We start from the raw sequence: 14,239 nt of genomic DNA on the forward strand, positions 1-14,239 counted from the left end.
GAGCCGGCACAATCAAGTCTAAAATCTTTGAGAAGAAAAAGTTTCAATGATTGTCAAAAGATCCGAATTTCTTGTTTCCCACTGTAGGACCGGCCAAGTGCTTTCTGAAACATTCTCAAGTCAAGTGCTGAACTGCAGGACGCAAACACAGTGAGACTCGAGCTAGGCCCTCCAAGGAAAGCTCATTTGGACAGATTAAGCAGAGGAACCCAAGACAAGAAAAAGAGCCTGAGCAAAGCTACAGAGTCAGGAGCAGGCCCTAGTGACCCCCACACACTGTGGATACAGCCAACCCCATATGGTGTCAGGAAAGCAGGGAAGTGGAACCCCTTGGAGTGGTGGGAGGGTCAGCAATGGCAGTGGGGAGGGCCAGGTGTGGTCAACAATGGGCGTGGGGAGGGTCAGGTGTGGTCAGCAACGGGCGTGGGGAGGGGCAGGTTTATGGAGGGAGGGCAAGAGGGTCAGAGATGGAGGGAGGGCAAGTGTGGCCAGCAATGGGAGTGGCAGGAGGGTCAGGTATGGTCAACAATGGGAGTGGGGAGGGCCAGGTGTGGCCAGCGATGGAAGTGGTGGAGGGGCAGGTGTGGTAAGGATGGGAGTGGGAAGGGGCAGGTGTGGTCAGGATGGGAGTGGGAGGGGCAGGTGTGGTCAGGATGGGGGGAGGGGCAGGTGTGATCAGGATGGGAGTGGGAGGGGCAGGTGTGGTCAGGATGGATGGGAGGGGCAGGTGTGGTCAGGATGGGAGTGGGAGGGGGCCAGGTGTGGTCAGGTGGGAGGGGCAGGTGTGATCAGGATGAGAGTGGGAGGGCAGGTGTGGTCAGGATGGGAGTGGGAGGGCAGGTTGTGGTCAGGGTGGGGGTAGCAGGTGTGGTCAGGATGGGAGTGGGAGGGGGCAGGTGTGGTCGGATGGAGTGAGAGGGGGCCCAGGTGTGGGTCAGGATGGGGGAGGGGCAGGTGTGTCAGGATGGGAGGGGAGGGGCAGGTGTGTCAGGATGGGAGGTGGGGAGGGGCCAGGTGTGGTCAGGGTGTGGAAGGGCAGGTTGTGGTCAGGATGGGAGGTGGGAGGGGCAGGTGTGGTCAGGGTGGGTGGGAGGGGCAGGTGTGGTCAGGATGGGAGTGGGAGGGGCAGGTGTGGTCAGATGGGAGGGGGGAAGGCCAGGGGGGTTCTTTCATGGGGAGCAAGTAAGAGTCATATTGAGTATGGTTTTCAAGTAAACATTTGAGTAAATGAACTTCAGATAGTTTTGCTTTATCCATGAACACCATCAAAACTTTCTCTAAGTCAAAATTGTCAGTTGAGTCAATCCTCATTGCCTGCCTGCACAGCAGCGTGGGTGGTCTCGGGCTCATAAAGAAGGAAGGGCGCTCCCTTTTTGATGTAGTGACATAAAGAGAAAGGTCCACTCAAAGCCTGTCCCTGTTTGTTCAGACCCCGCAGAGGCAAACCATGAAAAGACAGACGCCCTCTCAGGTACAAACTGCTACCACGCATGGCAGGCCTGCTCAGGCGGTTTGGCTGTTTTCAGGCCGTATTCCAGAGGGCTGCTAACTGTCTGCTGTCAGCAAGACAGCTCCATCCTTAAAAAAAGCCCCCACCCACAACTCGAGAATGTGCTGCTTTGGGACTGGCGGCAGGACAATAGATGGCATTTAAAATTGTGCCACCCCTGTCTTCTCCCTGAGCACACACACAGACATACACACACTGTGCAAACACAGGTTACCTGCTCTGCAAGACTGGATCATCGGATTCACTATCAAAAGGCAACAAAGGACGAATCCGACAGTGAACTCTGATATTTCCTTTCAGCTCCTACAATGATAAAGAGGTCTACATGTCAACCTGGGCACAAGACTGCACTGCGGAGTGTCCCCCACTGAACATGCACTAAGCACCAGCTCCTGAGACATGGCCATGAGATCCGCAGCCCCATCTCCACTTTGAAAGACCCCTGCAGGGCAGTGAACAGTTATTTCATTTACTTAATTATTTTTTGAGATGGAGTCTTGCTCTGTCGCCCAGGCTGGAGTGCAGTGGTGCAATCTCAGCTCACTGCAACCTCCACCTCCCAGGTTCAAGTGATTCTCCTGCCTCAGCCTCGAGAGTAGCTGGGATTACAGGCACCTGCCACCACGCCAAGCTAATTTTTAGTACAGAAGCAGTTTCACCATGTTGGCCAAGCTGGTCTCGAACTCCTGACCTCAGGTGATCTGTCTGCCTCGGCCTCCCAAAGTTCTGGGATTATAGGCATGAGCTACCATGCCAGGCCATGAACAGTTATTTTAAACTTCTGGATTCATACTTCACAAATGTGTTCACTTGGCAAAGGGGTATCACTTGGTAATAAGTACCAAGGAAAATCCCTTTGAATGGTATCCTGGGCTCAACCTTTTAGGCATTTTAGGGGGGATTCTGGAAATTCAATATCTGTCATATTTCCCTGATTTAATGACTGGAAGGAAATTAGAAACTTTTTATTCTCATAAACTCCACTGGTTTCCAGTGAGCAACACATCTTTACTGTATATGTCCAGACACTTGCCGAATCCGTTCTGAAATCTTGTCTTGGATTCACAGCGAGTTTATTCAGCCTGTTGTGCTGAGCAGCTCCTTCTACAGTTTGAAAACCGAGTGAGTGTCATAGGCCAATGATTTACAGCCTCCGTCTGGTCTCTATGAACCCACAGAAGCTGGGATCAGCCTCTGCTTGCACGTTCTCCATGGGCCACACACTGCACGCTCATCGTCTAGACCAGGAGACCCAGGCTTGAGGTGGAACACTCAGAACCTTCCACAACCAATTCTTCCCTGTGGGACTTGCCTCCATCTTAGGAAGGTTCATTTTGTCCTTTTCACACTCCAGATTAAAAAAAAGCTGCAGCATAGTGAGACTTTCTAAAGTGCTAGGTGCTTCCCTGATATCTCCCTTTGTCTTTATCGCAACCCAGAGAGGTGGTGCTATTGTGAAGATTAAGTAAGAAATACACTAAACTGCTTTCAAAAGTACTTGGTACACAGGAAGCACTCAATAATGCCCTCTTATATCAATGTTTGGAGCACTGAACTACATAAGTAGATGCTTAAAATGAGAATTATTCTTTGACACATCTAACAGCTGGAGAACCTCTCAGCATGGCCAGGGGAGAGAAACTTTGCAGGGACACCGGCTTCGTGGGCCTCGGGCAGGTGGAATTCGGAAAGACTGGCCAAAGCGCAACCATCAAAATCAAACCTCACAGAAGCGAGGGTCACCAACTCAGTCATCCACCTTGGCATCCTCTTGTTGTAAAATCAAACTCTGAGACTTTACGTTAAGTTTCACGGGATCTCAGGTCTCATACCTTCGACCAAGTAAGCACGAGAGCCTCCGGGTCTTGTTAATGGGCAGGGAGAGACGTGGCCGGAAGGTGCTGGTGACGAAGGGGCAGGGCAGCCTCCACCGGCACCTCCAGTTACAACAGAATCCCTGCTTTTCCCGCGCCAGTCCCCATCTCTGCAGATTCCCGCGCTCCCGACTCCCCATGACAGCTCTTTCCTCGTGCCTCACAGCAGCCGGTCCCACTCCCTGCATTGCCACCAATGTGGCCCAGGCTGCCGGCCCCCGTGACGCTACAGTCATCCCCCCTGCTCCCCATCGTGGCCTCCCGACCGAGCAGCCAGAGTGACCCCGAAAGCCTAAATCAGCCTGCGGCGCCCTCACCCCTCCTCCAGCTGCCATCACCTCCTGGGTGAAGAGGACGCAGGTCACAGCCCCCGCAGCTCTGCCCCTCTGCCCTCTGGCCAGGCCGCCCCACTGTCCCCCTCCCCGCTGTCCTTCCCGCCCAGCACCCTCCTGCAAGGGGCTCCTGCGTGTTCTGCGTGGGCCTCTCCCCGGGGCGGCCCCGAGTTTTCCCCGACGCCCACGCTCACCACCAGGCTGTTGTGCAGGACCTTCCTTCTCTGCCTCTCCAGCTGGTGACGTGCACTGACGTCCTGCAAGGCCTGCTCCAGGTGCACCACCTTTGCCTGGCACGCTGAAAGGACGAAGGGACAGAGGCATTACACCGGAGAGGACATCCACGGGACCCAGCAGGTCAAATTCCTTTCTCTAAGTATGGGAGACATTTTTAAAAACAATGGAGTCTGCCAGGGCCAGCCGCGTGCTGTGGTGTGTACTCCTGACCGCTTTGGACCCAGGCTGCTCTGTCCCCACCGTGACCAGGGACTCACAGAGCTTACCCGGGGGGACCTCTCCCCACAGTTACCCCGTCCGCCATTGGCCTGAATGCCACCAGCCTGTGAATGCTGCCCAATCGTCCGCACGGCAGCCAAGGAGGTCTCTGCTCCTAACGCACTGGGAGCCCTTGGTGCGGGGGAGTGGGGCAGGGAAGCAGATGCTGGGGCCGGGCTCTGCTGCTGTGGATTGTAACGGTGGTCTGGGCCTCCACTCCTGCCTCTGTCCCACCAGGATGGCGCCAAGGTGATGTGGCGATGAGTGGGCACTACGTGGGGGTCTTGGTCAAGCTTGGACACCCCAATCCCCAGACTGGCCATTGCGGTGGAGGCAGTGTGAGGGTGACATGGAGCGCGGTGTCGTGCTGCAGGGGACACCTTGTGACTGTATGTGTCATGATAGCCAGGGGCCCCTCCAGATGTCACTTAGCCAAAGGATGTAGCCCGGCCGGGGCTTTCTCCCCCAGGCCCGAGAACCTGTAGGGCAAGGCCCCTCAGCACAGATGCAGCTCTCACGAGGCCTGAAACCGAGCTGGACTTGCAGAACCTCGCATGCTCCCTTTCGGAAAGAAACACCCGTTACCAGGTCCAGACTGAATGTGGGTGTAAGAAAGTGGGAAGGGTCCCGCACAGTGAGAGAGGGACCCTCCCAGTCACTTGGTCTTCTGAGCCTTGACTGTGTCCGGCCCCAGCCACCAGCCTGTCCCCACTATCCCTCTCGTCAGCGCAGCCGAAAGGAGTTGCCTGGGCACCTGAGGTGGCTGAGGCTCATCTTTGAGGAGCATGGAACTCGTGGGGAGAAGTCGCACCCCCCGGGAAGCCAGGTAAGGAGGCCCCGAGACCCTGAGCCTGATGCCTGGGCAGGAATAAGCCTCCTGGGGACCCCTCTGTGTGGCGGGACTGCACCATGGCTCCCACAGGCAGGGTCTCAGCAGGCCCTGCCTCCTCACGTGTCAGCATTCCCTCTGCGGGACAGCCTTGGCTGGTCCCTGCTTCTCCCTTTGAGTTTCATCTTTTCAAAGCTTAGTTACACTGCTTTTCACAAAATTACTGTGAAAATGAGACGAGATCGGGCGCGTTCAGGGTGGTATGGCCATAGACATTACTGTGAAAATCATTTCACAAAAGTGATTGTCCCTTTCCCTGGAGCACATGGCTTATAAGAACACAGGCATTGCTGGGTGTGGTGGCTCGCGCCTGTAATCCCAGCAGTTTGGGAGGCCGAGGTCGGCAGATCATCTGAGGTCAGGAGTTTGAGACCAGCCTGGCCAACATGGTAAAACCCCATCTCTACTAAAAATACAAAATTAGCCGGGTGTGATGGCGGGCGCCTATGATCCCAGTTACTCGGGAGACTGAGGTGGGAGAATCGTTTGAACCTGGGAGGCAGAGTTGTAGTGAGCTGAGATGGTGCCACTGCACTCCAGCCTGGGCGACAGAGAAAGACTCTGTCCCCCCACCCCCACCACAAAAAAGAACACAGGCATGCACACATCACTTCTACAAACACAGCCTCCGGGGAGTTATGAGCAGAGTGCACTGAAGAAAACTAGGCTACTGCAGTGATTTCAAGAAAGCATCACGTAGCCTCGCAGAAAAACAGTACAGGTTCCAAAGTTTCCACACACCTATTTTGCAATAACAGCAGAACAACACTTGACCAAGCTCCTAACTTGACAATCATCTATTTGGCCTGTGGACACACTGAACACTGGACAGAAGCTGTGAGCGTGAGACGAACATGGGGACGGTGCTCTTTGGTTCTTTTGTTTTTTGAGACGGAGTCTCGCTCTGTCACCCAGGCTGGAGTGCAGTGGCGCAATCTCGGCTCACTGCAACTTCCGCCTCCTGGGTTCAAGCGATTCTCCTGCCTCAGCCTCCCAAGTAGCTGAGATCAAAGGCATGTACCACCACACCCAGCTAAGTTTTGTATTTTTAGTACAGACAGGTTTTCACCATGTTGCCCAGGCTGCTCTCAAACTCCTGGCCTCATGTGATCTGCCCGCCTCGGCCTTCCAAAGTGCTGGGATCATAGGCGTGAGCCATTGGGCCTGGCCGGATAGTGCAATTTGGACGATGAGTTTAAAACTGCAGAACCAAAGTAACCTCTTCCACAGGCTTCAAGCACAGTAGCTGAAAATAATAGACCCATTATAACAAAAGAGTAGCCAAATGCTGTGGCATTCTTAGAAATGAAGAAAGAACTGAACTGATAAGACAAACAAACAAAAAAAAAACCTCACGTCATATTTTAGGAAACTCTGACACAAAATGCCCAGTGTGGACACAGGTGCCAGTTCAGTAGTGACCGTCAAGGCCAGGGAAGTGCCCTGTGGTGACCAAGAGAACAAGGAGCTCCCCTGGCAAGTGGGGTTGCAGTGGGAGCTGGGAGGGAGCAGTGCACGCACCGACGTGGCCGAATCACACGGTGCCTACCCTCGCCTGTGGAATTAGGTGTCAGCTAAAAGGAAAAAGAAATGGAAACTGAAATTCTAGCCGGTTATTGTCTTAAAACTGCAAACATTTCTCTTGAGTGTGGACTGACGCCCGTCCTACCTAGCAGGGTCTCGGCGCTCTGCTGTGTTCTTTGCACCGCGGTCACTATTTCAGAAACATGATCCTGATACTCATCCTGATAATCTCTTAGGAGTGCCCGCGAAGAAGAATGAAACGCCTGTATATCCTGGTTAAGTTTCTATAGAATAAGAACATACACGATTCGTCAAATTATATTATTAATGATCACAGTATAATTACATAATAATTAGTTATATATGTTTCTATAGAATAATAACATACCCACACAATTAATGTAATGGGGCCCGGACATGTTGTTAACTGGAAGGGTTTAAAGCAGAAGTGGTTCAGCACAGGCGGGTGGACACCCGCTGGGACTGTTTTCATGCCGCCTGTGCCTCGGCTCACTTACAGAAGTTCTGACTCGATATATCTGGGATTTGTATTTTCAAAGCAGTACATGTGCTTTTATGCCCTTAAAGTATTTAAGAAACAGAAAGTCAAGTATTTCACCAATTTCCGTAGGAAGGGCTGCTCACTGCACGGTGGGGTGATGCTGGGCGCGAGCCGTGTTTCCGTCTGTTGTTGACTTCCTCACGATGATGGCTCGGGCTCAGAGCCTCTCATCACCGCCTGAGAAATGGGGGCCGCCCTCCTAATCTACTATCCAGACCTGCTTTCTGGAAGCTCAATTATCACGAGCACATGGTGGAAAACATGTGGGCCGGTGAAAACAACTTAACATGTAAATGTACATAATAAAGTTCCAGGCACAATACATATGAATGCTTTTAGAGAACTTTGGGAGCAAAGCTACTGATGTCTTGTGTGCAAAGTCCTCTTCTCCCCCTGAAATTATCTGAAGGATCTTCCATGGTAAGATTTGACAGAACCAGGACACTACTGCTTAATATTTAATATCAGACACTCTTAAATCACGTGAGTATAACTAAACTTAAATAAATATTCTTCATTTCTTTAGTCAAGTCTCTCTTTTCTATAAAATGGAGATGACTTTCATATGTTTGGGAAACATTGTAATAACTTAATAACATTTTAATATCAAAACTGAAGTGTTTTATTATCTGGAGTACAGAAAAGTTATACAACTTATTCAATTAATTTTATTCAGTTTGAAAAGAATGAAAATTAATTTCATATACATTTATTCTAAATACACTAATGCAGCTTATGAGGGGGTGGGATATCTCTAATTCTGACTAACAAAGAGAACAGATTAATCCTGTTTACAGATGTTTTACTGTTGTAGTCATTATGCTGGTCACATTGTTTAAAACAAAAGGTAAAACAATGTTCTCAACCAAAGGTATAAAAATATCCTCCTACGATTTCACCCTGGAGAATTGCCAAATATACTATACGGAATAACTATTTTTTTAACTTTCACTTCTAAAAATTATTAGTAGTTTAACAGGAGCTGTTCACACTGATGATATGCTGTACGAGATCTATTTAATCTAACATGTATAAACATGTTTTCTACCATTTAACATTAAAATTAAATTGAGAACTTTGATTAACTAAAGTAAGATTTTAGTTTAATGATTTAATTTGATTAATTAAAATGAGAATTTTGACTCATAAAATTGAACTACTACCACAGCTATTTGAAATAATTCATTTCATGGCCAAAATGTATTTTTCCTTCTGATATTTGCTCAGAATCCCAATCCTATGTTTTGTTTTGTTTTTAGGTTTAGTCTTCTGTTTAGTATGTATTAGAAAGCAGAACCCCCTGAGTGAATACCCTCTGCAGTTGATTATGAAAATAGTAACGATTTTGGCCTGGCGCAGTGGCTCACGCCTGTAATCCCAGCACTTTGGGAGGCAGAGGCAGGCGGATCACAAGGTCAGGAGATGGAGACCATCCTGGCTAACACGGTGAAACCCTGTCTCTACCAAAAATATAAAAATTAGCCAGGCATGGTGGTGGGCACCTGTAGTGCTAGCTACTCAGGAGGCTGAGGCAGGAGAATCGCTTGAACCTGGGAGGTGGAGGTTGCAGTGAGCCAAGATCGCATCATTGCACTCCAGCCTGGGTGACAGAGCGAGACTCCATCTCTAAATTAATTAATTAATTAATTAAAAGAAAGAAAGAAAACAGTAACGATGGTATACCCTTTTAAAGAAGGCCAGAATGGGCCTGTAATGGAAACTTGTATCTAACACACGAGGGGCTTTCCTGTTTTCAGTGAGGGCTTCTTTTACTTCCATTAGATGACATGTCTTTTGACGAGCATAATTTAAACCATTTCGCCAGAAATCAACATAAACATTCACTGCATAAATTAAAACTCTGGCTTCCGGTGAAGCTGTTTTTACCTGAATGACACGATCCAACTGGCTCAAGGCTGACCGTGTGTTTCTCTGCAGACGCTGCTGTTTGTTGTACAGGGTGGAAATCCGCGTGGCCTCACTGCGACTCTTTTCAATCTTTCCCTTGTACTATTGCAAAGAAAATAAACAAAGACAATTTTAAGTCTTCAAACTTTGAAGCAGAAGCAGAGGAGAGCTGAACCTCTCCTTTTTCCTCTGAGGACAGAGTGGTTGCTGATTGTCCCGGGTGCACCTGCCCGCCTGAGAGAAGACACCGCCCCCGCACGGGACTCACTGTAGCCGGGAACACGGCGGGGACAACTCCAGGTGAGCCAGGGGCGCGCGGGGCACGGAGCCACAGAGGCCGTCGGGGAGGCATCCCCAGGGCTGGGCCTGAGGGTCTCGGCCAGGTGCGGGGAGGCAGAACGTCCTGAAGAGGGGCTGCGTGTGAGGCCAGCGATGCCCGCGTGTGAGCTCGGGGTCCCGCGCTGCCTGCGGTGCCTCCGGGGAGCTGAGCCCGCGCCCGAGTCCTGGCACAGAGACGGCCAAGCTCAGTGCCTCAGGAGCAGAGGGACCGGGGCGAGCCGGGCCCAGCGGGGCAGGAGGCTGCAAAGTCACCGAAAGTAACTGGAGCGAAGGCGGCCGCAGAGCGGGGTGCGATTAGGTCAGAAAATCGCTGTATTCTCCGTGCCAAGCTCCTCCGAAGTGGAAAGGTGTTAACAGAGAACTGCAGAGCAGGGCGGCTCCCGAGAGCCCGGGGGTGAAGAGGCCGCCAAGAGCACCGGGCCGGATCCGTGGGGCTTGAGGATGGCTGGGAAGGCTCTCCCACCCTCATCCGACTAAAGAAGAAGCTGCAGCAAAATTTAGTCCCCGGCCCCCAAAGGCTCAGATCCTCTCTGGGGAGAAAGCCATACCACGCGTGTGAGCGTTAGAAATCAGCCTGCGCGTTAGAAACCGTGTTCCAGAGCCTCCGGGACTCACCGGGTGTGGAACGGCAATTCCGAGAGTGCGCGGTTCCAAAGTCTCTGGGACTCACCGGGCGTGGAACGGCAATTACGGGAAAATCCATGGCTCCAGGATGGCCTGCGCTCAACGTGGGGCTGCCCTGAGCTTTGCGGGATTTGGCCGTGGGCAACAGAAAGACGGGGGAGCGAGCCTGCGTGGGCACAGGGAGGCCGGACTGCCCTGGGAGGTGCTGAGGAATGGAGTTGGATGGAAATAAAGTCACCAGCTGTTGGGCAAGGGACACGGGACTTATCTTAGGTGAGGGCGACATGGGAAGCAGGAGCATGAGTCGCAGGCAGGGAGCTCCGCCTCGGGGAGGGTGAGAGGCTGGGAGGGCCACGAAGACCAGGAGGCCGGTGCAGCCGCCAGATCTGCAAGGTGCATGGGGTGGACAATGCTCCACCGGCATCCCCGCCTGGGAGTCCCAGTGGAAAAGCCATTTCATTGCAGGGCCTGTGACGCCAAGCACGTCACACACCAAGGCCACGGTCTGGTGGCAGTGGGGCATGCGGGCCTGGGGGAGGCAGCAGGCAGGGCCATCATGTGGAGATCAGCCTTCCAGTGACTGGAACCACCAGGAGGGGCTCACAGTGCAGACGTCAGGGCTCCACGGCTTCATTTCACACTGTGTGTCTAATGATCTTACATGTTAAAAAAGATCCTTTAAAAAGCTCATCTAAATGACACTAGAAAAGTCGCCGGGCTTGGGCAGTGCCCCCACCCCAACAGCGGTGGTGAACAGCACCAGGCTCTGAACCAGACCCCAATGGGAAGGCTGGGCCTGCACTTCAGGGGTCCGCGGCCACACGGACAGCCACTCCTTGACAGGCTGCTGGCACTGCAGAGGCTGTGACGTCCTGGAGGGCCACTCATGCTGAGGGAACCTGAGCAGGGCCGTCCATGTTCCGCTGGAGAAGGCTTTGCTGGAATGTGATGCCGAGGGGTTTACCTCTGCCGTCTCAGGCACACTCAGGCACTCACCAGCAGGGGTCTGGGGTCCCTCCTCCATGGAAGGACCCCTTTCCCTGGCCAAAGATGGAGACTGGAGTGTGACTGTGGAGCAACCACGCCTGGGGTTCCTTGAGATCTTGCTGACCAAGAGTCTTGACCCTTCCAATAAAGCCACGAAATGCTGTTAGGCTCTTAGGTTGGACAAGGTTACTATTTCCAACTGTTTTCATTACTGTAGAATTACACTGTGCACTTTCAGAGAACAATGTGGCCTGGAACTGGGTGACGAGATTTGACGCTCAGTCCCATGGCTTTTTGTCATTGTGAACGTGGGAACGTTTCTCACCTCTCTGGACCTTGGTGTTGCCGCCTGTGTGCCTTGGTCTTCAGTGCCCAGGAAGGGCATGATAATGCATGCACACCCGGGCCTCAACACCCCAGGAAAGAACGAGCTTAAAAACGAATGCAGAAAATATTCACTTCATTTAAGAAGTAGTAAGAATATCCCTTAATTAATTTGCAAATTTTGTACAACTGCATTTTTTTTTTTCCAACGAAACTCAATGGGGTTATTCAAGGATAGTCAAGAAGAGTAGAAGCCCCACTTGGCCCTGATTCTGCTGAGATTCCAAGAATTCAAAAGGGGTAATAATTTAAAGATGATAACACAATGGTTTCCTATTTCCACTGTTACAAATTACGGGAAACTGGGGGCTTCCAACAGAAACTTCTCATCTTGTGGTTCTGGAGGCCAGAAGTCCAGACCCAAGGTGTGGTCGGGCCTCCCTCTGAAGGCTTCTGGGGAGGCCCCCTCCTGCCTCCTCCCAGCTCTGGCTCTGCTTACAATCCTTGGCCTGTGGTTGTGTTGCCCAGTACACATGGTCACATCTGGAAAGCTCCCCTCCTCCATCCCCACGTGACCTCTCTGTGTGGAAACTCCTCTGCCTCCCTCCTCTACGGACACTCACTCACGGTAGCATTTAGAGCCCACCAGGATAATCCAGGACACTCTCCCATCCCAAGAGTCTTAATTTGGTCACATCTGCAAACGTCCTTTTTCCAGTTGGTTCACATCCTGATGAGAAGCTTCCAGGGACTCAGCCTGCTTTCTGTGGCCGCTTCTCAGCCTACCCAAGTAGCAACAGCAAACGGTAGAAAACCTGAGTCCGTGTGTGCCAAGGGCATTCTCCCCATGTGCTCCCTTCCTTTTCAATTCTGAGAACAAACCTGCAAGAAAAACTGAGCAGAGTCATCTTCCAGACACGTTTTCTTTGGTGAGGCAGATGGATGATATGGGTGGCATCATTCAGGTGTTCTGGGGCTGATCCCGGGACGACAGATCACTGGAGTTACCAGAAGAGCGGCTTCCTGGAACAACCGGGTGTGGGAAGGGCAGAAGCATGCCAGCGGGGGCCTTTGGGGCGATGGAGACCCCAGGCACCTGGCTTGTGGTGATGGTGGCTGCTGCGGTTTGAATGCGCCACATCCAAAATTCACGTGGAAACTTAACCCCCGATGTGGTGGTGTTGAGAAGCAGTGCCTTTGGGGACGGACCCGTGCCTTGTGGACGGACAGAAGGGAACCTGCGCAGCCTTTGGGGATGGACCCGTGCCTCGTGGACGGACAGAAGGGAACCGGCGCGGCCTTTGGGGACGGATCCGTGCCTCGTGGATGGACAGAAGGGAACCTGCGCAGCCTTTGAGGACGGACCTGTGCCTCGTGGATGGACAGAAGGGAACCGGCGCAGCCCTTTGAGGACGGACCTGTGCCTCGTGGACGGACAGAAGGGAACCGGCGCAGCCTTTGGGGACGGATCCGTGCCTCGTGGACGGACAGACCGGAACCGGCGCAGTCTTCTGTGCTCCCCACTGTCCTGCCAGGCGAGGACAGTGCCAGAGATGGCACCATCATTGAGGAAGAAGGACCCTCGCCAATGGCCCCGTGGCATTTGGCCTTGGATTTTCCGGCCTCTGGAACTGAGTGATCAATTCCTGTTCTTCATAAATGTCTCAGTCTCAGATATTTTTTACAGCAGCACAAATGACTAAGTCAGTTACACAACTACACATTTCCTAAATGTTGAATTGTACACTTAACATGGGTAAATTTACGGTACACCCACTTGGTACACTAAACCTCAAGAGAGCTGTTTTGAAAAAGCGTGAGTTCCTGATGAACTGTTACTCATTAAATACCTGTGAGCACAGAGACACACAGGAATTTGGAGCTCAACCTTGATCCAGTGTAAGAAGACACTTCACACAGCCACCAAGGAGTCCCTGTCAGCTCACTTGATGGCAAAAAGAAAAGGTCCCAGGGAGTCACCCGCAATGGATTTCTTCTACAAGGGCTAAAAGCTGACTTCAACACGAAATCACTCCCCACTGGATACAATTCCACTCAGCCTGAGGGACATTTAAAAATATTACCTCTGCCAATTTCAGAAGAAGGACAGCGTTTTCCGTTTCCAGTTCTGCTATCTTGTCTTCTTTGGCCTACAACCAAGGATCCAAAAAGGACAGTGACCAACACAGCACTTACCTTGTTGTACTGAAATCATGAGACTTCTATTAATCAGCCACCATGTTCACCCTCAGAACACAGCGTACACCGGACGCGAACACACGGGCCCTTGGTGAGCAACTGTTGTCCTGGCTGCCGTCCTGGGCTGCACAGCCGTGCTTTGGTCAATGACAGGCCTCGTACCTCACAGTGGCCCCTTGAGAGGGTAGTGCCTTATTTTTACTGTAGCTTTTCCGTGTTGCGATACACACATCCTCACTGTTGTGTTACAGCCACCCGTGGTGTTCGGCAGAGTCCCGCGCTGCACATATCTGTGGCCTGGCTGCAATGGCCACACCCGATAGCAGCAGGCGGCACCTTCCCAGTTCGTGGAAAAGCACCCCACGATGTCCCACAATGACAAAGCTGTCCAAGGACACATTTCTCAGAACACAACCCCGCCATTAAGTGATGCCTGACTGTATGGGAACTGACCGATGCTGGGCTCGGATGACGCCGCCGTCACAGGACAGGGAGGAAAGACCATCTCCACCCTGACAGGCTCTGCTTCCCTCCCACCGTCCACGCTCACATCCACCACCTCTCCAGCCTCCAGTGTGGCCCCTGACCACGCCCACATCCACCACCTCTCCAGCCTCCAGTGTGGCCCCTGACCACACCCACATCCACCACCTCTCCAGCCTCCAGTGTGGT

General features: G+C 52.2%; 2 protein-coding genes across 8 annotated transcripts in view; one reads left to right on the forward strand and one right to left on the reverse strand.

The window, feature by feature from the left end:
* Nucleotides 1-14,239, reverse strand: part of KIF25 (kinesin family member 25) — a 69,756-nt gene that overhangs the window by 43,965 nt on the left and 11,552 nt on the right. For 4 of the 6 annotated variants that reach the window (XM_017895112.1, XM_017895099.1, XM_017895120.1 and 1 more), the window contains exons 2-6: nt 13,453-13,518; nt 9,074-9,196; nt 6,770-6,908; nt 3,911-4,014; nt 1,725-1,813 (exon numbers count right to left, since the gene is read on the reverse strand). In XM_017895112.1, the coding sequence (XP_017750601.1) occupies nt 1,725-1,813; nt 3,911-4,014; nt 6,770-6,908; nt 9,074-9,196; nt 13,453-13,518 (521 nt within the window). Of the gene's footprint in view, nt 1-1,724; nt 1,814-3,910; nt 4,015-6,769; nt 6,909-9,073; nt 9,197-9,362; nt 9,556-13,452; nt 13,519-14,239 lie in introns of those variants that run through there. The other 2 variants (XM_017895104.1, XM_017895108.1) reach the window with 2 other exon arrangements.
* On the forward strand, nt 3,574-6,430 carry LOC108544164 (putative uncharacterized protein KIF25-AS1). 2 transcript variants are annotated; one of them, XR_001889756.1, is made up of 4 exons: nt 3,574-3,744; nt 3,953-4,316; nt 4,449-5,037; nt 6,153-6,430. XR_001889756.1 is itself a non-coding variant. In XM_017895141.1 (2 exons), exons 1-2 carry the CDS (start codon nt 4,266-4,268, stop codon nt 4,694-4,696), a joined length of 330 nt encoding a protein of 109 aa, XP_017750630.1. In that variant the 5' UTR covers nt 4,046-4,265; the 3' UTR covers nt 4,697-4,766. The 2 variants fall into 2 exon arrangements, 1 of the variants encoding a protein (XP_017750630.1); XM_017895141.1 differs by lacking the exons at nt 3,574-3,744; nt 6,153-6,430 and having other exon boundaries at nt 4,046-4,347; nt 4,449-4,766.

The sequence above is a fragment of the Rhinopithecus bieti genome, unplaced genomic scaffold (genome assembly GCF_001698545.2).
Source record: "Rhinopithecus bieti isolate Rb0 unplaced genomic scaffold, ASM169854v2 scaffold_1017, whole genome shotgun sequence".
NCBI lineage: Eukaryota > Metazoa > Chordata > Mammalia > Primates > Cercopithecidae > Rhinopithecus > Rhinopithecus bieti.

What these genes read in the sequence shown, in the direction of transcription:
- LOC108544164 (XM_017895141.1), top strand. Translation starts at nt 4,266, where the DNA reads ATGCCACCAGCCTGTGAATGCTGCCCAATCGTCCGCACGGCAGCCAAG. An exon ending in TAACGCACTGGGAGCCCTTG is followed by an intron (nt 4,348 to 4,448) that starts GTGCGGGGGAGT and finishes CTGTCCCACCAG; the next exon opens with GATGGCGCCAAGGTGATGTG.